The sequence below is a fragment of the Agelaius tricolor genome, unplaced genomic scaffold (genome assembly GCF_023055355.1).
Source record: "Agelaius tricolor isolate 1412-34295 unplaced genomic scaffold, bAgeTri1.0.p SCAF_66, whole genome shotgun sequence".
Classification (NCBI taxonomy): domain Eukaryota; kingdom Metazoa; phylum Chordata; class Aves; order Passeriformes; family Icteridae; genus Agelaius; species Agelaius tricolor.
In genome coordinates this window covers 1,281,166-1,304,926 of record NW_027269326.1, presented here as the reverse complement: position 1 = coordinate 1,304,926, position 23,761 = coordinate 1,281,166, and the positions used below count along the sequence as shown (strand labels likewise).

Genomic DNA, 23,761 nt, shown 5'->3' with positions numbered 1-23,761 from the left:
ATGTAAACACAGGGATGAGGAGCTGAATTCCCAAGTCAATATTTAGGTGGATTTTTGAAGTCTGTTGAACAAAGGAGATTTTTCTTCCAAAGTTCTGGTCAGAATTTCAGGCTGGAGGAGGAGGATGAAGCTCTCTGAAGGCTCTAATAGCCATGAGTGACTCTCTGGCACTCAGAGTCTGCCCCAGGGAATTCCTGGAGCTTGGATTGCAGGCTCAGGGTGGGGTCCTGCTGACTCAGGGCTTTCCATGTGCGTGCCAGGCCTGAAGGTGGGCACAGAGAGCCCCCTCTGCCACCCCTGCAGGAAGGAGCAGCCCTGGGTTGGGGCTGCAGGGGCTCCCCCATTACCCTCACAGCTCCTTCTCATCCCAGCTGGATCCAGGCTGCAGATTCCTGGTTAAGTGCAGCTGACTGAACAAATCCTTCATGGTCAGCACCAAAATTGGCTGTGCAGAGGAATCCAGGCTGTTCCTTCCTTCAGCATCCACAGGTGCAGCTCTGGCATCAGGGCTGGAAGGGCCAGGCCTTGCCTTAGCAGTTTTTATGGCAGGGGGATGAAGAGCTGTGGCATTGGTGTCTTTCACTGCATCCATGTTTTGTGTTTGTTCTGGGAGGTCCCAGGTGCTTTTCAAATTGGGAATAAAATCCCAGCATCACAATGACCTTGGGCTGGGAGGGACCTTAAAGCCCAGCTTATTCCACACCCCTGCCATGGCAGGGATGCCTTCCACTGTCCCAGTTTTGAATTTTTGAATTTATTGAGATGCTCTCAGTAGGATTTATGATGTGTTGCACTTTTGATTTTAACCTTTACAGAATAAATTTCAAGTTTGGTTAGGTGTGAGCTGGAAGTTAAGTGTGAGTTTCAGTTATTCCGTGTGTGTGCGTTATCACCCTCCCCTCCATGCAAACAGAATAATTTGACTTATTTTATTTTATTTTTATTTTATTTTTTAAATTTTTTTAAATTTAATTTTATTTTATTTTATCTTGTTTTGTTTTATTTTTTTTATTTTATATTTATTTTATTTTATCTTGTTTTATTTTATTTTGTTTTGTTTTATTTTATTTTATATTTATTTTATATTTTATTTTATTTTATATTTATTTTATTTTATTTTATCTTGTTTTGTTTTATTTTATTTTATATTTATTTTATATTTATTTTATTTTATATTTTATTTTATTTTATTTTATTTTATTTTATTTCATTTTATTTCATTTTATTTTATTTTATTTATTTTCCTGACTGTCAGTGTTGTGCTGGGAGGAGCAGCTGTTTCAGGGGCTGGGGGGCCAGGGCTGAGCTGCCAGCAGGGCTGTGCAGGGACACGGTGACAGTGCCAGCCCTTCCAGGGCACTGCTCAGCTGCTGCTCAGCACCATGTGAGCTCCTCAAGTGCTCTCACACTATAAATAGCCCAGCACTTTGTTGTTAGTGAGTTTTTATTAATAAACATCAACAGTATTTTTGGAGGATATTTGTAATAATTGGGGGACAGATTAAATGGTTTGTATTTTCGGACTGGGAGGGAGTTTGGGTTTTGTTAACATCAGCAAAGCCTCAGCAGGTCCACCATTAAAACATTTTGCTTTAAATATGAATATAACTATTATTTGTTGAATGTGTTTATTTTATTATGCCATTATTTAAATTACTGATATTACTATTGTTTGGTTTGAAATTAGTAGGATCATGAAGCCTCTGTTTATACAGTAACCCTGATACCAGAGCAAGTGTTAATCACCAAAACATAAAAAGATACTGTGTTACTCAAAGTGATACTTTGTACCCTGTTCCTAAAGGCTTTTTTTGTTTATTAACTCTTAGGACCCTTCCAAGTCTTACAAGAAAGCTGGAGAAGTTGCACCAGTTGAGTTACACGTGGAAGAAGGTATCGAAGTAGAAACAACCCCTTTATCTAAGAAAGTTTCCCCATTGCATTCTGAAATGACAGATTATATAAAATCATCTCCTCCAACCATTATCAGTAGCCATAATTCTGATTTAAAGGATAGAACAGAAATTAACGGAGCAACAACTGTCACAGAAAAATTGGCTCAACTTATTGCAACTTGTCCTCCTTCCAAGTCTTCCAAAACCAAGCAGAAGAAGCCTGGAAGTGGCAGTGGAACTACATCTGGTTTGGTGAAAGACTCTGGGAAGAAGCTGCCAGGAGCTATAACTGCAAGTGGGTTGGTGAACAAAGATTTGGTGAAGAAGCTGCCAGGCTCTGGGGTTGCTGTGGGGTTGGTGAACAAGGACTCAGGGAAGAAGCCATTAGGGATTGGCAGCGCAGCCATATTGGTTAACAAAGACTCTGGGAAGAAGCCCCAAGCAATCAGCCCCTTAATTGGATTGGTTAACAAAGACTCTGGGAAGAGACCTCCAGGGATCAGCACTCCAACAGGGTTAGTCCACAAGGACTCAGGAAAGAAGCAGCCAGTGACCAGCTCTGCAGTTGGGTTGATCAGCAAAGATGTGGGGAGGAAAGTTCCAGGGATCAGCACTCCAACTGCCCTGCCCAGCAAGGAGCCTCTCAAGAAGCCAGTAGGGCTCAGCACTCCAGCAGGATTGGTTAACAAGGATGCTGGCAAGAAGTTGTTGGGAATGAATAGTCCTACAGGTCTGCTTAACAAGGACCCTGGGAGGAAGATGCCAGGGACTGGGAACAGCACAGCTCTGGTTAACAAAGACTCTGGAAGGAAGACACCAGGGATTGGCAGCCCCATGGGACTGGTTAGCAAGGACCCTGGGAGGAAGGTGCCAGGAATCAGCAGTCCTGTGGGGTTGGTTAGCAAGGACTGTGGGAAGAAGCCAGCAGGGATTGGCAGCCCAGCTGGTTTGGCTACCAAGGACTCTGGAACTCTGAAAGCAGACTCCCTCGTGCCCTCCTCAGAGCCCTTTAAGCTTCCTTGCAATTCAAACCTCAGCAGCCTTGAAAGCCACGAGCCTGCGGATTTACTGAAGGAAAATACAACCAGCAAAACCTTTGAGAAGCACATTATGAGACAGAGCAAAGAAAGTATCTTGGACAAGTTTTCCATTCGGAAAGAAATTGCTGATGTAGGCAAAGAGATGTTCAATGAAGGAATGTGTGTTCCACAGGATGCCTACTCATCCAGTGAGAAAGGGATTTATGAAACATCAAAGCACGAGAAGCAGCCTCCAGTTTATTGCACTTCACCAGACTTCAGGACAGGAGGTGCCTCGGAGGTGTCGACAGCCAAGTCCCCATTCAGTGCAGTGGGAGAGGGGAATCTCCCATCTCCCTCCCCCACTGTGTCTGTCCCCACCCTGAACAGGAGCCTCTCCACAGCCTCCTCCCAGCTGGCATCCAACTCATTGCACTTAAGTTCCACGGCAGAGCTCTTGGAAGGCATTTCAGATCCCATGGGCAAAACGCCCTTCTCCTCGGACAGCTCCCTGCTGAGTCTGAACAGGACATTGAACCACACCCTCAGCACTGATTTTAAAGGTGCTGAGAAAGACTTAAGTGATTCGAAAGCATCTTACGTGGAAACTTCGAGAACAAGCCCTCCCACAGGGAAAAAGCCCATTTTGGCAGCTGAGACAAGCATCCACGCTACTGTCACCCCTTCAGTGGTGAGTTTTACCAGCTTGTTTGGGAGCAAGCAGTTCCTCAAGATCGGTGCAATAGCTGCATCTGAGAAATCCTGCCAAGGAGCAAAAAACCTGAGCAGCACTCAGCAATCAAAACCTTTAAAGAAGAGAAAAGGAAGGAAGCCACGATGGACTAAAGTGGTGTCGAGGAGCGCCTGCCGACCTCCAAAGGGTCTGGAACTAGAAAGGTCAGAGCTTTTTAAAAACATTTCATACAGTGCACTATCGAGCAGTAATTTGGAGCAGGCCAAATTCCTGAAAAACATCGGATCATCCTCATTTGTGGAGCATGAATTTGTCAAGCATCAGTTGCCAAAGCTGAATGAAGCTAATGGACAGTCCCTGGCACTGCTGGCTGACACTGACAAACAAACTCCAAAGTTCTACAGCTCTCACAAACAACCCTCTAGCTTGTGTATGTCGGATGATTTCTTACCTGACATATACAAGCCCAAGAGAGGAAGACCTAAATCCAAGGAAATGCCAGAACTCGAAGGTCCCCCTAAAAGAACTCTTAAGATCCCAGCATCAAAAGTCTTCTCAGTGCAGTCAAAAGAAGAGCAAGAACCCCCAATTTTGCAGCCTGAAGTCGAAATTCCCTCCCTAAAACAAAGCTTATCAGGACAAGCTTTTCCTAAAAAGAGGGGGAGACCTAAAAGGCAGATCCGGTCATCAATAAAAATGAAACCACCTATTCTGTCTGTGGCACCTTTTGTTGGAACAGAGAACTCGAGCAAGATGGGGCCTGAAAGCGAACAGCATCGACCTGGGGAGTTCTTTGAGAGGAAGGACCAGCTCCGAGGGCCAGAGGAAGTCCAAAGCCCCAGTATTTGTAGCATGAGTGATTTGGAAGTAGACTCAGACAGAAAAGTTGCCAAGAGAAATAATGGCCAGTTAATGAAAACAATTATTCGAAAAATAAATAAAATGAAAACTCTGAAGCGAAAGAAACTCCTGAATCAGATTCTGTCCAGCACAGTGGAACCAAATACCAAAGGGAAGATGCAATCCAAGCTCCACAACACCGTGTCAACTCTTGCTGCCACGTTCGGTTCGAAACTAGGCCAGCAAATCAACGTCAGCAAGAAAGGAACAATTTACATAGGAAAAAGGAGAGGGAGGAAACCTAAAGCTGTCCTGAACGGCATTTTAGCCAGCAGTGCCGCCAGCCTGACAGTTCTGGAGAAATCTGCCCAGCAAGCTCCCGGTACGTCCCTAGGACAAGTCCTCCCCCACCTGCTGCCCTCGGCAGCGAACCCCTCGGAGATCCTCCCGTCCCCGGTGTGCTCGCAGTCGTCGGCCGTGAGCGGGGGGCAGAGCCCCGTGAGCAGCGACGCGGGGTTCATCGAGCCCAGCTCGGTGCCCTACCTGCACCTGCACTCCAGGCAGGGCAGCGTGGTGCAGACGCTCGCCATGAAGAAAGCGGCCAAGGGGAGGAGGAGGCTGTCCCCGCCCACGCTGCTGCCCAACTCCCCGTCCCACCTGAGCGAGCTGACGTCGCTCAAAGAGGCCACGCCGTCCCCCGTGAGCGAGTCCCACAGCGACGAGACCATCCCCAGCGACAGCGGCATAGGCACGGACAACAACAGCACCTCGGACCGAGCCGAGAAGTTCTGCGGGCAGAAGAAGAAAAGGCACTCGTTTGACCACGTGTCCCTCATCCCAACCGAGAGCTCCACCGTGCTCAGCAACCTGAAGGAGAAGCACAAGCACAAGTGCAAGCGCCGCAGCCACGATTACCTCAGCTACGACAAGATGAAGAGGCAGAAGAGAAAAAGGAAAAAGAAGTACCCTCAGCTCCGAGGGAGGCAGGACCCTGATTTCCTCGCTGAGCTAGAGGAGTTAATAAGTCGGTTAAGTGAAATTAGAATAACCCACAGAAGTCACCATTTTATACCCCGAGATTTGCTGCCTACCATTTTTAGGATAAATTTCAATAGTTTCTACACCCACCCTACTTTTCCTTTAGATCCTTTGCACTACATTAGAAAACCTGATTTAAAGAAAAAGCGAGGCAGGCCTCCAAAAATGCGGGAAGCAATGGCAGAAATGCCTTTCATGCATAGCCTGAGCTTCCCCCTGTCCAGCACCGGGTTCTACCCCTCCTATGGCATGCCTTACTCCCCTTCTCCCCTGGCAGCTGCTCCCATAGGATTAGGTTATTATGGAAGGTACCCTCCAACTCTTTACCCTCCTCCACCCTCTCCTTCTTTCACCACCCCCCTACCCCCACCTTCCTACATGCATACAGGCCACCTGCTCCTCAACCCCACCAAATACCACAAGAAGAAGCATAAACTCTTGCGCCAGGAAGCTTTCCTCACCACCAGCAGGACTCCTCTGCTGTCCATGAGCACGTACCCCAGCGTCCCCCCCGAGATGGCCTATGGCTGGATGCTGGAACACAAGCACAGGCACCGCCACAAGCACCGGGAGCACCGCTCCTCCGAGCAGCCCCAGGTCTCCATGGACACCATCACGGCCAACAGCTCCTCCAGAACGGTTCTGGAGTCCTTGAAGCGCTACAGGTTTGGGAAGGAGGCTGTTGGAGATAGGTACAAACACAAAGAGAAACACAGATGCCACATGGCTTGTCCTCACCTCTCACCTTCCAAGGGTTTGCTAAGCAGAGATGAGCAGTGGGTCAGGAGAGAGCCTGCAGAGTCCAATTCCTTGGCGCTGGGATTGCAGACCCCTCTGCAGATTGACTGCTCTGAAAACTCCCCAGCTCTGTCCCTGGGGGGATTCACTCCCAGCTCAGAGGCAGCCAGCAGCGATGAACACACAAACCTTTTCACAAGTGCAATAGGCAGCTGCAGAGTCAGCAACTCTGCCAGCACCAACGGACGGAAAAAGTTACCCGAGAGCCCCGGCCTGTTCGGCGGGCAGGACACGGCGCTGAGCCGGCCCCTCCGCAAGGAGCCCGCGCCTGCCTCCCTGGAGAAGGCCCTGCAGCCCCTGGCAGGTAAGGGAGCCCGGGCTTTCCACCAGTCCTGCTGGGTTCTGTTGTACCAAACACGGCTGGAGTAGGGGCAGGTGGGGCTCTGGCTCTGCAGGGATCATTCTGGGGTCCAGCCCTGCCCCTGTCCTCACCAAGGGCTCTGTTCCGTGAGTTTTTCTGGGTCCTTTTGTACCAAACACAGCTGGAGCAGGGGCAGGTGGGGCTCTGGCTCTGCAGGGATCATTCTGGGGTCCTGCCCTCACCAAGAGCTCTGTTCCATGAGATTTGCTGGGTCCTTTTGTACCAAACACGGCTGGGGGGCAGGTGGGGCTCTGGCTCTGCAGGGATCATTCTGGGGTCCAGCCTTGCCCCTGTTCTCACCAAGGGCTCTGTTCCATGAATCCTGCTGGGTTCTTGTACCAAAGGGTTTGGGTTGTTGTCTGGGTTTGTTGTCTGGGTTTGTTGTACCAAACACGGCTGGAGCAGGGGCAGGTGAGGTCTGGGCTCTGCAGGGACCATTCTGGGGTCCAGCCCTGCCCCTGCCCTCACCAAGAGCTCTGTTCCATGAGTTTTGTTGGGTCCTTTTGTACCAAACACGGCTGGAGCAGGGGCAGGTGAGGTCTGGGCTCTGCAGGGATCATTCTGGGGTCCTGTCCTCACCAAGAGCTCTGTTCCATGAGTTCTGCTGGGTTCTGTTGTACCAAACATAGCTGGGGGGCAGGTGAGGTTTGGGCTCTGCAGGGATCATTCTGGGGTCCAGCCCTGCCCCTGTTCTCACCAAGGGCTCTGTTCCATGAGTTTTGCTGGGTCCTTTTGTACCAAACACAGCTGGAGCAGGGGCAGGTGGGGCTCTGGCTCTGCAGGGATCATTCTGGGGTCCTGCCCTCACCAAGAGCTCTGTTCCATGAGATTTGCTGGGTCCTTTTGTACCAAACACGGCTGGGGGGCAGGTGGGGCTCTGGCTCTGCAGGGATCATTCTGGGGTCCAGCCTTGCCCCTGTTCTCACCAAGGGCTCTGTTCCATGAATCCTGCTGGGTTCTTGTACCAAAGGGTTTGGGTTGTTGTCTGGGTTTGTTGTACCAAACACGGCTGGAGCAGAGGCAGGTGAGGTCTGGGCTCTGCAGGGACCATTCTGGGGTCCAGCCCTGCCCCTGCCCTCACCAAGAGCTCTGTTCCATGAGTTTTGTTGGGTCCTTTTGTACCAAACACAGCTGGAGCAGGGGCAGGTGAGGTCTGGGCTCTGCAGGGATCATTCTGGGGTCCTGTCCTCACCAAGAGCTCTGTTCCATGAGTTCTGCTGGGTTCTGTTGTACCAAACATAGCTGGGGGGCAGGTGAGGTTTGGGCTCTGCAGGGATCATTCTGGGGTCCAGCCCTGCCCCTGTCCTCACCAAGGGCTCTGTTCCATGAGTTTTGCTGGGTCCTTTTGTACCAAACACAGCTGGAGCAGGGGCAGGTGGGGCTCTGGCTCTGCAGGGATCATTCTGGGGTCCTGCCCTCACCAAGAGCTCTGTTCCATGAGATTTGCTGGGTCCTTTTGTACCAAACACGGCTGGGGGGCAGGTGGGGCTCTGGCTCTGCAGGGATCATTCTGGGGTCCAGCCTTGCCCCTGTTCTCACCAAGGGCTCTGTTCCATGAATCCTGCTGGGTTCTTGTACCAAAGGGTTTGGGTTGTTGTCTGGGTTTGTTGTCTGGGTTTGTTGTACCAAACACGGCTGGAGCAGGGGCAGGTGAGGTCTGGGCTCTGCAGGGATCATTCTGGGGTCCTGTCCTCACCAAGAGCTCTGTTCCATGAGTTCTGCTGGGTTCTGTTGTACCAAACATAGCTGGGGGGCAGGTGAGGTTTGGGCTCTGCAGGGATCATTCTGGGGTCCAGCCCTGCCCCTGTTCTCACCAAGGGCTCTGTTCCATGAGTTTTGCTGGGTCCTTTTGTACCAAACACAGCTGGAGCAGGGGCAGGTGGGGCTCTGGCTCTGCAGGGATCATTCTGGGGTCCTGCCCTCACCAAGAGCTCTGTTCCATGAGATTTGCTGGGTCCTTTTGTACCAAACACGGCTGGGGGGCAGGTGGGGCTCTGGCTCTGCAGGGATCATTCTGGGGTCCAGCCTTGCCCCTGTTCTCACCAAGGGCTCTGTTCCATGAATCCTGCTGGGTTCTTGTACCAAAGGGTTTGGGTTGTTGTCTGGGTTTGTTGTCTGGGTTTGTTGTACCAAACACGGCTGGAGCAGAGGCAGGTGAGGTCTGGGCTCTGCAGGGACCATTCTGGGGTCCAGCCCTGCCCCTGCCCTCACCAAGAGCTCTGTTCCATGAGTTTTGTTGGGTCCTTTTGTACCAAACACAGCTGGAGCAGGGGCAGGTGAGGTCTGGGCTCTGCAGGGATCATTCTGGGGTCCTGTCCTCACCAAGAGCTCTGTTCCATGAGTTCTGCTGGGTTCTGTTGTACCAAACATAGCTGGGGGGCAGGTGAGGTTTGGGCTCTGCAGGGATCATTCTGGGGTCCAGCCCTGCCCCTGTCCTCACCAAGGGCTCTGTTCCATGAGTTTTGCTGGGTCCTTTTGTACCAAACACAGCTGGAGCAGGGGCAGGTGGGGCTCTGGCTCTGCAGGGATCATTCTGGGGTCCTGCCCTCACCAAGGGCTCTGTTCCATGAGTCCTGCTGGGTCCTTTTGTACCAAACACGGCTGGGGGGCAGGTGGGGCTCTGGCTCTGCAGGATCATTCTGGGGTCCAGCCTTGCCCCTGTTCTCACCAAGGGCTCTGTTCCATGAGTCCTGCTGGGTTCTGTTGTACCAAACACGGTTGGGGCAGGTGAGGATTGGGCTCTGCAGGGATCATTCTGGGGTCCAGCCCTGCCCCTGTCCTCACCAAGAGCTCTGTTCCATGAGTTTTGCTGGGTCCTTTTGTACCAAACACAGCTGGAGCAGGGGCAGGTGAGGATTGGGCTCTGCAGGGATCATTCTGGGGTCCAGCCTTGCCCCTGCCCTCACCAAGGGCTCTGTTCCATGAGTCCTGCTGGGTTCTTGTACCAAAGGGTTTGGGTTGTTGTCTGGGTTTGTTGTCTGGGTTTGTTGTACCAAACACGGCTGGAGCAGGGGCAGGTGAGGTTTGGGCTCTGCAGGGACCATTCTGGGGTCCAGCCCTGCCCCTGCCCTCACTAAGGGCTCTGTTCTGCAGTGTCAGCACAGACTGACATGGGATTTCCCCCAGAGCCACCCATGGCACTCTGTCCCTTCTCCCAACAGACTCCTCCTGCTTCCTTACATGATAAGGCTTTGCTCATGCAAAGGTCTTTGCTTTTTCCATACAATTTTAATTTTCCAGAGAAATGAGGGAAATTATCACCATTTTTGATACTTTCAAAGCCATGTTTGAAGTTTGGTTGCTTTGGTTCAGACCACCTGTTGCTGCTACTGTTGTGAGTAATGTTTCCATTTAAGAAAATGTTTCCTATTCCTTTTGTAACTCCATTTTGGTAATTTGACAATCTCTGCTACAACAGAGCTTTTAATCCTTGCCTGGAGGCCTCTTGCAACACCTCAGAACAGCTGGGGTTGGTGCTGGGGATGCCTGAGACCAAACCTAGACATTTTGGATTTATTCATAGTTGGGAAATGCATCTGACAGCCTCGAGCAAAACTGGAACAGGAGGAGCAGGAACAGGAGCTTGTCATTTGCATAATATTAAGGAAAAGCAAAGATAACCTGCAAAGGGCAAGTGCAGCTTGTGCTGCTGCCTGCTTCCAGTGTGTGAAGGGACCCTGAGCTGCTTCCCCCTTCCCTTCTTGCCTGCATTCTCCCTTGAAGTTTAAACCATTTTCCCAAGCCACTTGTGACTAATATTTCACAGAGCAAGAGCCAGCTGCTAGCCAGGACTGAAAAATCCCTCCTCACATTCCTGGCTCTCATCTGGCTCTTCCCATGGGATTCTCCTGCTCTGATGCCTGCTGCCAGCTCCTCTGCTCTGCACACCTGTGATTTTCTCTTCATTTGGGGGGTTTATGTTTTCCTTCTTTATTTTAAGCCCAGCTGGATCTTTGACAAGTTCATATTTCTTTGTGCTGGTACTGAAATACTTGAGGTGGTGAGTGGGGTGTGGAGAAGGCAGCAGAACCATGAGATTGCTTCCCCTGCAGTGATGGAAGGAGAAGTTCCAAGTGTCACTGAGAGGGTTAAATTTGGCTCTGAGGAGTGAATTGGGAACCTGAGCAGCCCTGGGAATTGAGAGGTGTTTCCCATTGGAGTGAATGACCTGACCTGGGTTTGTGTGAGCAATAACCCAAGGGAGGGGGAGAGCAGAGATGTTTTTGGTGAAGCCTTTACCTGCTCCCTGCCCTGGAGGTTGGAATGATTCCTCAGGCTGGGATGTCACTTCCAGGCAGGGCATTCCCACCTGGAACCTGGGTATTTTGTGAGGCTGGCATTTGGCTCAGTGTCCAGCTCATTCCCAAGGAGCCCCACACCACTCAGAAAACTTAAACCAGATCTGGTAAAAAGCCCCAGGAAAGAGAAATGCCAGATTTGGGGGTTTTAGATCCATGTCAGTTTGCATGTTGTGTTTGGGGTGTTTTGGTTTTAGCTGTGGAGCCAAATGGTGATTCTGAATCCATGACCGTGGATTAAAGATTAAAGGAAAGACACAGATGGAGGGAAAACCTTTGGTGCATCCAAGATTATTTATTTATAAAACCAGATGCAGTTTAGGTGCATGGTAGTGCTGGATCAGAGACTTGGAATAAGCAGGCAGGGATCAGCATCAGGGAACCCATCCAGAATGGATCTTTTGGACCCATAGGGAATGTTTGTGATGCTTTATTTCAGAGTATTCCACGTGGAAAACCATGCAGCACTACCTCAGCTCCACAGTTTGAACACAAACCTGGCCTAACTGCTTGAACAAATTCTTTTTACAATATTGGCAGATATCTGCAGGGGTTTGCCTGTGTCTCAGTTGTGTCAGCAGAGGGTTGTGTTGGTTCTTTGTGCATTTCCCATGTCTCAGTTGTGTTGGGTGAGGGTTGTGTTGGTTCTTTGTGCATTTCCCATGTCTCAGCTGTGTTAGAAAGGGGTTGTGTTGGTTCTTTGTGCATTTCCCATGTCTCAGTTGTGTTAGCAGAGGGTTGTGTTGGTTCTTTGTGCATTTCCCGTGTCTCAGCTGTGTTAGAAGGGGTTGTGTTGGTTCTTTGTGCATTTCCCATGTCTCAGTTGTGTTAGAAGGGGTTGTGTTGGTTCTTTGTGCATTTCCCATGTCTCAGCTGTGTTAGCAGAGGGTTGTGTTGGTTCTTTGTGCATTTCCCATGTCTCAGCTGTGTTAGAAGGGGTTGTGTTGGTTCTTTGTGCATTTCCCATGTCTCAGTTGTGTTAGCAGAGGGTTGTGTTGGTTCTTTGTGCATTTCCCATGTCTCAGTTGTGTTAGCAGAGGGTTGTGTTGGTTCTTTGTGCATTTCCCATGTCTCAGTTGTGTTAGAAGGGGTTGTGTTGGTTCTTTGTGCATTTCCCATGTCTCAGTTGTGTTAGAAGGGGTTGTGTTGGTTCTTTGTGCATTTCCCATGTCTCAGCTGTGTTAGAAAGGGGTTGTGTTGGTTCTTTGTGCATTTCCCATGTCTCAGCTGTGTTAGCAGAGGGTTGTGTTGGTTCTTTGTGCATTTCCTGTGTCTCAGCTGTGTTAGCAGAGGGTTGTGTTGGTTCTTTGTGCAGACAGGACTCCAAGGAGGTCAGAGTTTCCCAGGAGGTGAAGCACAGGTGGAAGTTCTCACCTGAGGCTGTTGTGTGGCCTTGTCACAGCCACACTGGGGCAGCTCACGAGGCTCTGGGGTTTTGTCCAGGCCAGTTTTGTAGGACTCTGCTCCCTGTTCATCCTAAGCTGTTCCTGACCTCCTGCAGCTTTCCATCAGAGTTATTTTGGACAAGTGATGCCGATCTTAGGCCAGCCTTGGTGTGCTGCTTACAGCTCCTGTGGCTCAGTGTGTTCCCCTTGCAGTCCTGGCAGGAGGAACACAGGATCAGCCTGAGTGCAGGAGGAAAACGGGATCAGCCTGAGTGCAGGAGGAAAACGGGATCAGCCCGAATGCAGGAGGAAAACAAAAACGGGAAAACGGGATCAGCCTGAGTGCAGGAGGAAAACGGGATCAGCCTGAGTGCAGGAGGAAAGGGGATCAGCCCGGGTCCAGGAGGAAAACAAAAACGGGATCAGCCCAAGTGCAGGAGGAAAATGGGATCAGCCCAAGTGCAAGAGGAAAGGGGATCAGCCCAGGTCCAGGAGGAAAACGGGATCAGCCCAGGTCCAGGAGGAAAACAAAAACGGGATCAGCCCAAGTGCAGGAGGAAAGGTGATCAGCCCAAGTGCAGGAGGAAAATGGATCAGCCCGGGTGCAGGAGGAAAACAAAAACGGGATAAGCCCGAGTGCAGGAGGCAGGCAGGGAGTAAAGGGGATCAGCCCGAGTGCAGGAGGAAAGGGGATCAGCCCGAGTGCAGGAGGAAAATGGGATCAGCCCGAGTGCAGGAGGAAAGGGGATCAGCCCGAGTGCAGGAGGAAAATGGGATCAGCCCGAGTGCAGGAGGAAAGGGGATCAGCCCGAGTGCAGGAGGAAATGGGATCAGCCCGAGTGCAGGAGGAAATGGGATCAGCCCGAGTGCAGGAGTAAAGGGGATCAGCCCGAGTGCAGGAGGAAATGGGATCAGCCCGAGTGCAGGAGGAAATGGGATCAGCCCGAGTGCAGGAGTAAAGGGGATCAGCCCGAGTGCAGGAGGAAATGGGATCAGCCCGAGTGCAGGAGGCAGTCAGGGAGGAGTAAAGGGGATCAGCCCGAGTGCTGGGGGTGGCTGCCGCTGAACGCTCGGTGCCGCTTCCGTTCCCTCTGCAAGCACCGGGCCGGTGTGAGGCTGCTCCTGCTCTGGCTGTCCCGGTCTGGGTGAGGTGCGGGTGCCGTTCCCGTGGGATCACCGGTGTTACCGGGCACGGCCGTGTGCTCCTGGGCTGAGCCGGGCAGTCCCAGAGCCTGTGTCAGTCCCTGCCCCAAAGAGTCCTGGTCCCTGTCCCGAGGAGTCCCCGTCCCTTTGTCCATCCCTACCCAGGGTTCCCGGTCCCTGTGCCGGTCCTGTTCTGAGGGGTCCCAGTCCCGATTGCTGTTCTGAGGGGTCCCGGTCCCCGTCCCTCTCCCGAGGGGTCCCTGTCCCTGTCCCGAGGGGTCCCAGTCCCGATTCCTGTTCCAAGGGGTCCGTGTCCCCGTCCCTCTCCCGAGGGGTCCCGGTCCTGAGGGATCCCGGTCCCTGTCCCTGTCCCGAGGGGTCCCGGCCGTTCCCGTTCCGGCCCCGGGGCCGCGGCACCGGCGGGCAGCAGCGCCCCCTGGCGGCCCCGCCGCTCCTCTGCCGCGTCCCGCCGAGCCCGGGGGGCGGGAGGACCTGAACGGGACCGGGGGGACCCGAACGGGAGAGGGGGGACCTGAATGGGCAGCAGGGACCTGAACGGGGCCGGGGGGACCCGAACGGGGCAGGGGGGACCTGAACGGGACAGGGGGGACCTGAACGGGGCGGGGGGACCCGAACGGGGCAGGGGGGACCTGAACGGGACAGGGGGACCTGAACGGGACAGGGGGGAACTGAACGGTCCGGGGAGACCCGAACGGGACAGGGGGGACCTGAACGGGGCGGGGGGACCTGAACGGGGCCAGGGGACCTGAACGAGACCGGGGGGACCTGAACGGGGCAGGGGGACCTGAACGGGCAGAGGGGACCCGAGCGGACCGGGGGGACCTGAACGGGGCAGGGGGACCTGAACGGGACAGGGGGGACCCGAACGGACCGGGGGGACCCGAATGGGCAGGGGCACCTGAACTGGGCAGGGGCGACCCAAATGGGGCAGGGGGGACCTGAACGGGGCAGGGGGACCCGAATGGGCAGGGGGACCTGAACAGGGCCGGGCTCGCTGAGCACCGATGGTGGCAGCCCCGGGACACTGCAGTGACAGCCCCCGGGATGTGCCACCCCTGCCAGCACCACCGTCCTTGCCACCTCCAAAGCCTTCTCTCTCTTTTTTTCCCTTGTTATGAATTACAGTCCATTCCCCACTCAACTCCCGCTGTTTAATTTCTGTTTGCAATCCCAGCTCCCAGGGTACTTGGTTAATGTAGATTTTTGTAATTCAATGCATCTTGGAGTTCCTCAGGAGGAAAAGTCACCCTGGAATGACAGACCTGCTACTAAACCCAGAGGGATGGGTGGGCAGAGGGTCAGAATAAAGCAAAACTCATGGGTTGAGATAAGAACTCTTTAATAATTGAAATAAAATGATATACAATAATTGTCTAATAACAGTTCCAGCCCATGAAGTTTTATCCTTCTTGTTTTTCCCTCTTCAGCCCACGGTGTTTGTGCTCTTGGGCTGAGATTTGGATCATTTGTCCTTGGTGCCCAGCTGGAGCAGGAATTGTTTTGTCTCCCTGCTCTGTGCACAGAGCTCAGCATCCCCTCATATGAAACCCAGACTCACACACTAAAGCAGCCCAGAACCTGAAAAATAGAAAAACTAAACCTGAGGCATCACTGGGACAAATTCACCCTGTCCCAGCTGGAACCAGGAGAGCTCTTGCCAGTGCTGAGCACCTGTGCAGTGCCCCTGCTCAGCTCAGCTCTGGAGAGCTTGGAATCCTTGGAAAATTGCTGGAATCCTTGGAAAATTGCTGTTGTTCATTCCCTCCAGCAGTCATCAGGAGCTAAGAGTGCCCATCATTAAAAAAATTCCAAACTTGGAGGCAGGAGAGGATCTAAAAGGAGATTTTCCCAGAGATTCTGGTGCTTTCAAGGATTCTCCCATCTTCACACACCTTGGGGTTTCCCTTGAGGCCATGGGCAGGGGAGGAATTTTGGGCAGAACTTGAGTGTCCCTGCTGTTCCCTTTTGGAAGATTCTTTGAGGATGGGAGGGATATATATAATAATCAATAATATACCAAAATATGGTATAATAATAAATATATAATATTCATTACTATACCATATTTGAAGGGGAGCAGCAAAAATCTGGTTTCTTGCATCCTGGATTTTGTCTTGTAGATATTTTCAGGATAAGCACATTCTCCTCTTGCACTACCACGTGCATTTTTGCTTATCTGGGGTTTTATAATGATCAGAGTTTTTAATATCTCAGCATTTTCATAACTGCAAAACCAGGTTTTTCTATGACATTTTCATGACTCCCACAGCCTTTGCTTTCAGGAGTAATTGGGATTCTCTACAAGTTGAAATTTTAGGAAAATGAAGCAGTTCACTGTAAGAAAATATTTATGTGTAAAAAGGAAAAGAAATCGATCTTTGCTTGTGTTCTAAGCAGAGCTGCCTCTCCCAGCCCTGGCCCTTCACCCTGCAGCACCTGTGGGATTCCTGTACCTTCCTAAAATTGGTTTTGAACCAAGGAATGGGAATTGTGCTTCCCATGCCTGGTGACATCATCCAAGGATTTAACAAGTGCCAACAAGCCCTGTGTGCTGGGAACACAGTGGAATGTGTTCTGTAGGTGCCTAAAATCCAGTGCTGCTCTGTGTGTAGATCATCATCATCATCATCATCATCATCATCATCATCATCCTCACTCGTTTAGGCCCCAGGGCTTTAACAGATTTGCCATGATAGACTGGAGCAGGAATATTTGTGGCTTTTATTGTGACAGGGTCTTGAAAAGGAAAAGCAACACAGCAAGGGGAGAAATTTAAAGAATTTTTAAATCTTAGGAATTTTCTTTTTGGCTTTTCACCTTTCTGCAGTTCCTGGTGAGCAGTTCTGCCCAAGGAGGGGAAGGAAATGCTTTACCAGAATGAAAAAGCACTTCCAGCACAGAGGGATGGCATCAGCAGCACAAAGCACTCAGGGCTTCCCCTCCTTCCCAGTGCCCTGCATGGTGGGACAGGGGCTGGCAGGGAGCGCTGGGATTGCTCATCCAGAGGGGCCTTGGAGCTGGGATTGCTCATCCAGAGGGGCTGGAGAGCTGGGATTGCTCATCCAGAGGGGCTGGAGAGCTGGGATTGCTCATCCAGAGGGACTGGAGAGCTGGGATTGCTCATCCAGAGGGGCTGGAGAGCTGGGATTGCTCATCCAGAGGGACTGGAGAGCTGGGATTGCTCATCCAGAGGGGCTGGAGAGCTGGGATTGCTCATCCAGAGGGACTGGAGAGCTGGGATTGCTCATCCAGAGGGGCTGGAGAGCTGGGATTGCTCATCCAGAGGGGCTGGAGAGCTGGGATTGCTCATCCAGAGGGACTGGAGAGCTGGGATTGCTCATCCAGAGGATCTGGGAGAGCTGGGATTGCTCATCCAGAGGATCTGGCAGAACTGGGATTGCTCATCCAGAGGGGCTGGCAGAGCTGGGATTGCTCATCCAGAGGATCTGGCAGAGCTGGGATTGCTCATCCAGAGGGGCTGGAGAGCTGGGATTGCTCATCCAGAGGGGCTGGCAGAGCTGGGATTGTCGTGCCTGGAGCAGAGGATGCACAAAGGGAGCTCTTCCCAGTGTGTCCATGCTCCAGCTGGGAGGGAATGAAGAGAAAGGAGTGAAACTGGTGCTGGTGGTGCCCAGGATGAGGAGCCCACTGGAGTTGAGGGAATTCTGTTTGTGCAGAAGCAAACAGTGGTCACAGTGAGGGTGGGGAATTGCAGATCAGGGAATCTGTGTCCCTGGAGATGTGCAAAAGCCACAGAATGGGGTGGCCCTGAGCAAGCTGACCCTGTTTGGAGCAGGGTGCTTGGTCTTGGTGATCTGCAGAGGTCTTCTCCAAACTCTTCTGAAAATCAAGGAGTTTGGATTCAATTGAGAGTGGGAATATATGGGGGGGTTTATTTTCCTTTCTTTCTTTCTCTTTCTTTCTCTTTCTTTCTTTCTTTCTTTCTTTCTTTCTTTCTTTCTTTCTTTCTTTCTTTCTTTTTCTTTCTTCTTCTTTCTTCTTCTTTCTTTCTTTCTTTCTCTCTCTCTTTCTCTCTTTCTTTCTCTCTCCCTCCCTCCCTCCCTCCCTCCCTCCCTCCCTCTCATTCTCCCTCCTCCTTTCCTTTCCTTTCCTTTCCTTTCCTTTCCTTTCCTTTCCTTTCCTTTCCTTTCCTTTCCTTTCCTTTCCTTTCCTTTCCTTTCCTTTCCTTTCCTTTCCTTTCCTTCCCTTCCCTTCCCTTCCCTTCCCTTCCCTTCCCTTTCCCCTTTCCCCTTTCCCCTTTCCCCTTTCCCCTTTCTTTGCCTTTTTTTGCTTTTCTTTTCCTTTCTTTCCTTTCCTTTTCTCCCTTACAAGCTCATTCTGGTGGTTAATATTACAAGGCTTTCCCCATGGCTTATTTACCTCTGCACTTTCCTGTGTGCAATCCCTGCTTGGTTTTTCCTTTCCCTCCTTCCCCTGCATTCTGGGAGCACACAGGTGTTCAGAGTAACCTGAATTTCAACCTTTAGCCTGAAATGATGGGGTTTTTTGTGCCTTTCCCTGCTCTGCCTTGCAGGCACTTTGCCAAACCAGGAGAAGCCCTCACAGAGGCAGTCAGAGAGCACAAACTGCAGCCCTTCCAGGAAGAGATCCACATCAGAGAGCACTTCTTCTTCTCCAGGCAAGTCCTGCTCAGGGACCTGGGCTTTGGGATCCCTGGGTGCTCAGAGCTGTGCTGAGACACAGCATGGCTGGGGGAACTTCAGCTCGTGGTGATCCTGAGTTTTTCCTCTGATATTTTGGGACACCATGGCTGGGACAGCTCATGGTGATCCTCAGTTTTTCCTCTGATATTTTGGGACATGATGGCTGGGACAGCTCATGGTGATCCTGAGTTTTTCCTCTGATATTTTGGGACATCATGGCTGGGACAGCTCGTGGTGATCCTGAGTTTTTCCTCTGATATTTTGAGATATCATTGCTGGGACAGCTCATGGTGATCCTGAGTTTTTCCTCTGATATTTTGAGATATCATTGCTGGGACAGCTCATGGTGATCCTGAGTTTTTCCTCTGATATTTTGGGACACCATGGCTGGGGGAACTTCAGCTCATGGTGATGCTGAGTTTTTCCTCTGATATTTTGGGACATCATGGCTGGGACAGCTCATGGTGATCCTGAGTTTTTCCTCTGATATTTTGAGATATCATTGCTGGGACAGCTCATGGTGATCCTGAGTTTTTCCACTCTGTTTTTCCACTGACATTTTGGGGTACAAGGGCTGTGGGTTCGGGTGTAAAACAGGGAGATTTGAGGTGCTCAGAGAAGCAGCAGCAGCACAGCTGTGGCAGGGTAGGGTTTGGTTCCTCACTAGGTTAAGTTAAACCTTGTGGAGCTCAGAGCTTGAATCCAGGCCTGTGACATTACAGTTAATCAATGATTAGAGGAATAAATCAATTCCTCCCTGGGCAAAAGCCTGACTGTGGCACTGCTCTGGAGGCAGAGGGTTCCTGGCCCAGGCCAGGCTGTGCTGTGGGGTTTTCTTGCTGACATGTGAGAATCATGCGAAGGAGATGGAGGGTGACACATGGCTCATCCCAGCCATCAGTGAATGCCCCCAGCCAGGCCAGAAATGCTCATGGCAGAGAGATAATGGAGGCACTGAAAGGCTTGATAGCATCTCATCAAATCCATGATACAGGACCAGAGCTTGGGTGCAGGATCCAGGTGAGTTGGGGTGGGTGTCACAGAGAGTAGCAGGAGAGGCTGGAGAGGGCTCTGAACAACCTGCTCCAGTGGAAGGTGCCCTGCCCATGGCAGTGGGTGCAACAAGATGGGCTTTAATGTCCCTTCCAACCCAAACCATTCTGTGACTCTGTGAAAATGGGATGTGAGCTCCCCTGGGAGCTCCATGTGAGAATCCTGGGTGGAACAAGATGGGCTTTAATGTCCCTTCCAACCCAAACCATTCTGTGATTGTGTAAAAATGGGATGTGAGATCCCCTGGGAGCTCCATGTGAGAATCCTGGGTGGAACAAGATGGGCTTTAATGTCCCTTCCAACCCAAACCATTCTGTGATTGTGTAAAAATGGGATGTGAGATCCCTTGGGAGTTCCCATGTGAGAATCCTGGGTGGAACAAGATGGGCTTTAAGGTCCCTTCCAACCCAAACCATTCTGTGATTCTGTAAAAATGGGATGTGAGATCCCCTGGGAGCTCCATGTGAGAATCCTGGGTTGAACAAGATGGGCTTTAAGGTCCCTTCCAACCCAATCACCCATGCTGTGATTCTGTAAAAATGGGATGTGAGCTCCTGTGGGAGCTCCTGTGTGAGAATCCTGCCAAGGAGATGGAGGGTGACACGTGGCTCATCCCAGCCATCAGTGAATGCCCCCAGGAAGGTCAGAAATGCTCATGGCAGAGAGATAATGAAGTTCTGAAAGGTTTGATAGCATCTCATCAAATCCATGATACAAGACCAGAGCTTGGGTGCAGGATCCAGGTGAGTTGGGGTGGGTGTCACAGAGAGTTTCAGGAGAGGCTGGAGAGGGCTCTGAGCAACCTGCTCCAGTGGAAGGTGCCCTGCCCATGGCAGTGGGTGCAACAAGATGGGCTTTAATGTCCTTTCCAACCCAAACCATTCTGTGACTCTGTAAAAATGGGATTTGAGATCCCCTGGGAGCTCCATGTGAGAATCCTGGGTGGAACAAGATGGGCTTTAAGGTCCCTTCCAACCCAAACCATTCTGTGGTTCTGTAAAAATGGGATGTGAGATCCCCTGGGAGCTCCATGTGAGAATCCTGGGTGGAACAAGATGGGCTTTAAGGTCCCTTCCAACCCAATCACCCATTCTGTGATTCTGTAAAAATGGGATGTGAGCTCCTGTGGGAGCTCCTGTGTGAGAATCCTGCCAAGGAGATGGAGGGTGACACGTGGCTCATCCCAGCCATCAGTGAATGCCCCCAGCCAGGCCAGAAATGCTCATGGCAGAGAGATAATGGAGGCACTGAAAGGTTTGATAGCATCTCATCAAATCCATGATATAAGAAATCAGGCAGTGGGTGCAACAAGATGGGCTTTAAGGTTCCTTCCAACCCAATCACCCATTCTGTGACTCTGTAAAAATGGGATGTGAGCTCCCCTGGGAGTGGACAGAAGGAAATCCAGCAGGTTGACCCATTTTGTAAGAAGCTCACTTGCAGAAACACTCTCCTCACCAGAATTCAGACATTTCTCAGACTCCCAAACTGTATTAAATCCCTGAGATTGGTACTTGAAGTTGGTTATGGTTTCTGCCTAGGAAGGATGTGCCAAATATGCCATTTCCTCCCTGCTTTAAACAGATCTTACCACAGATGCTCCATCCAGCCTGTGCTGCACAAACTGGGAAAGGAACCTTCCCCTTTGCAGTGGGAATGGAATTTTCCTTTTCCCTCTGTCTCAATGCCTTTCTTGCCCTCCCTCCCTCGCCAGGGGCAGCTGCAGTTGTTGTGGCTGGGAACAGGAAGTGTTGAAGTGAGCAGAGCTTTGTGCAGGAGCATTGCAATGACATCAATCACGAATTGATCAGCCTCAGAGCCCCGAGGTGCTGCTGCAGCTGAGCAGATCAGTCTCTGCTGTGTTTTCCCTGCATGTGGAATGTGGGTGGCTTCCAGGGGCTTTGTCAGGGAGGAGCTGCAGCTGGCCCAGAGCAGAGCCTGCAGTGCTCCAGCCCTTTGGAGCAGTTCCAGCAGCATTTTCCAGGGGATTGGAGCTGCCTGAGGCTCTCTGAGCAGGTGAGGAGCCCCAGCTCCATCCCCACGTGCCTCTAAAGGCCAGGAGAAAACAAAGGGTAAATTATCTTTATTAGTTCATCTGAATATAGCCACTTAAAAAACCTTCAAGAGCAGTGAAAATATTTGTTTCAGTACTTCCAACCTATAAAAAAAAAGAAAAATGAGTTTTAAAATACATACTGAGGAATGTGTTCTCCAGAATGACACAATTGGACTGCTGAGCACTGGAAAAATACTAGAAAGTATTTAAACTAGAAAATACTTCAAGAGTAGCTAGAAGACTGGAAAATACCTTTTTGCAAAACAAAATATATTTGATTATAGATTAGATATTAGATTATATTAGATATTTACAAACGCCTGACTTTGGAATCTTAGTGAGGAATGTGTTCTCCAGAGTAACACAATTGGACTGCTGAGCACTAGAAAAATACTAGAAAATATTTAAACTAGAAAATACTTCAAGAGTAGCTAGAAGGCTAGAAAATACCTCTTTGTTTGCAAAGCAAAATATATTAGATTATATAGTAGATATTATATTATATATTAGATATTTACAAACTCCTGACTTTGGAATCTTAAGTGAGGAATGTGTTCTCCAGAGTAACACAATTGGACTGCTGAGCACTGGGAAAATACTAGAAAATATTTAAACTCGAAAATACTTCAAGAATAGCTAGAATGTTAGATTCTATATTAGATATTATATTATATATTAGATATTTACAAACTCCTGACTTTGGAATCTCACTGAGGAATGTGTTCTCCAGAATGACACAATTGGACTGCTGAGCACTGGGAAAATACTAGAAAATATTTAAACTAGAAAATCCTTCAAGAATAGCTAGAAGACTGGAAAATACCTCTTTGTTTGCAAAGCAAAATATATTTTATTATAGATTAGATATTAGATTATATTAGATATTTACAAACTCCTGACTTTGGAATCTTAGTGAGGAATGTGTTCTCCAGAGTAACACAATTGGACTGCTGAGCACTGGAAAAATACTAGAAAATATTTAAACTAGAAAATACTTCAAGAGTAGCTAGAATGTTAGATTCTATTAGATATTATATTATATATTAGATATTTACAAACTCCTGACTTTGGAATCTTAAGTGAGGAATGTGTTCTCCAGAGTAACACAATTGGACTGCTGAGCACTGGGAAAATATTAGAAAATATTTAAACTGGAAAATACTTCAAGAATAGCTAGAAGGCTGGAAAATACCTTTTTGTTTGCAAAACAAAATATATTAGATTATAGATATTATATTATATTATATTATATTATATTATATTATATTATATTATATTATATATTTACAAACTCCTGGCTTTGGAATCTTAGTGAAGAATGTGTTCTCCAGAATGACACAATTGGACTGCTGAGCACTGGAAAAATATTAGAAAATATTTAAACTAGAAAATACTTCAAGAGTAGCTAAAAGACTGGAAAATACCTCTTTGTTTGCAAAGCAAAATATATTAGATTATAGATTAGATATTAGATTATATTAGATATTTACAAACTCCTGACTTTGGAATCTTAAGTGAGGAATGTGTTCTCCAGAATGACACAATTGGACTGCTGAGCACTGGGAAAATACTAGAAAATATTTAAACTCGAAAATACTTCAAGAGTAGCTAGAAGGCTAGAAAATACCTTTTTGCAAAACAAAATATGTTAGATTATAGATTAGGTATTATATTATATATTAGATATTTACAAACTCCTGATTTTGGAATCCTAGTGAGGAATGTGTTCTCCAGAATGACACAATTGGACTGATGAGCACTGGGAAAATACTAGAAAATATTTAAACTGGTTGTGCTTTATCTCTGCCATCCAACAAGTAATCTCCCTCCTGTCAAGTTCTGGAGCCCTTTATAAACACGTTTTGTTGTCTTCTTGAACAGCTCCTGACACCAGGACGTGCTGCTCAGGCTCCAGCCTGGGCCCCTCTGGGTTAGGCAGATCTGATCTAAATAATTGGCCACAATTAAACTCCCATTTTGTCAATGCTAAGGTGCAGTTGTGATGTATTCATGAGAAGGCAGCATCCAGTTCATTGCAGGAAGAGCAGAATTTCTTCTGATGGAATTGATCACTCAGGAGCAGCAGGGCAGCTTTGGGAAGCTCTTAGGCTGGAATAAATCCCTTTTTAATGCATAATCCACATGGTTGACCTGGAAACTTTCTTTTTCAAACACCAATCTTCAACTCTAAAGCATATAACAGTTTTAAAAGTCAGATCTAGATTTACTTCCTGTATAAATTAGCCTTTCTCTTTTGTCCAGTTATTTTATTTACCTTTATCCAATCAGTTCTGTCATCATCAACCTTGTCTATTTGATAAAAAACTGCAAGAGCAATGGAAATAGTTGTTTCAATACTTCCAAACTATAAAGGGAAGAAAAATGAGTTTGAAAATATATCAGATGTTGCTCCATTTTTTATCAGGATTGAGTTTTTATGTGCACAGAGGGCTTTGTATTTTTAATATTGAATAGAAAGAAACTTGAGGACCGTGT

At 49.3% G+C, this 23,761-nt stretch overlaps 1 protein-coding gene across 5 annotated transcripts in view; it reads left to right on the top strand.

Annotated features, from left to right (window-relative positions):
• Positions 1–23,761, top strand: part of ASH1L (ASH1 like histone lysine methyltransferase) — an 89,198-nt gene that overhangs the window by 25,218 nt on the left and 40,219 nt on the right. For all 5 annotated transcript variants that reach the window (XM_071456956.1, XM_071456955.1, XM_071456957.1 and 2 more), the window contains exons 3-4: positions 1,830–6,588; positions 18,027–18,131. In XM_071456956.1, the coding sequence (XP_071313057.1) occupies positions 1,830–6,588; positions 18,027–18,131 (4,864 nt within the window). The remainder of the gene's footprint in view (positions 1–1,829; positions 6,589–18,026; positions 18,132–23,761) is intronic.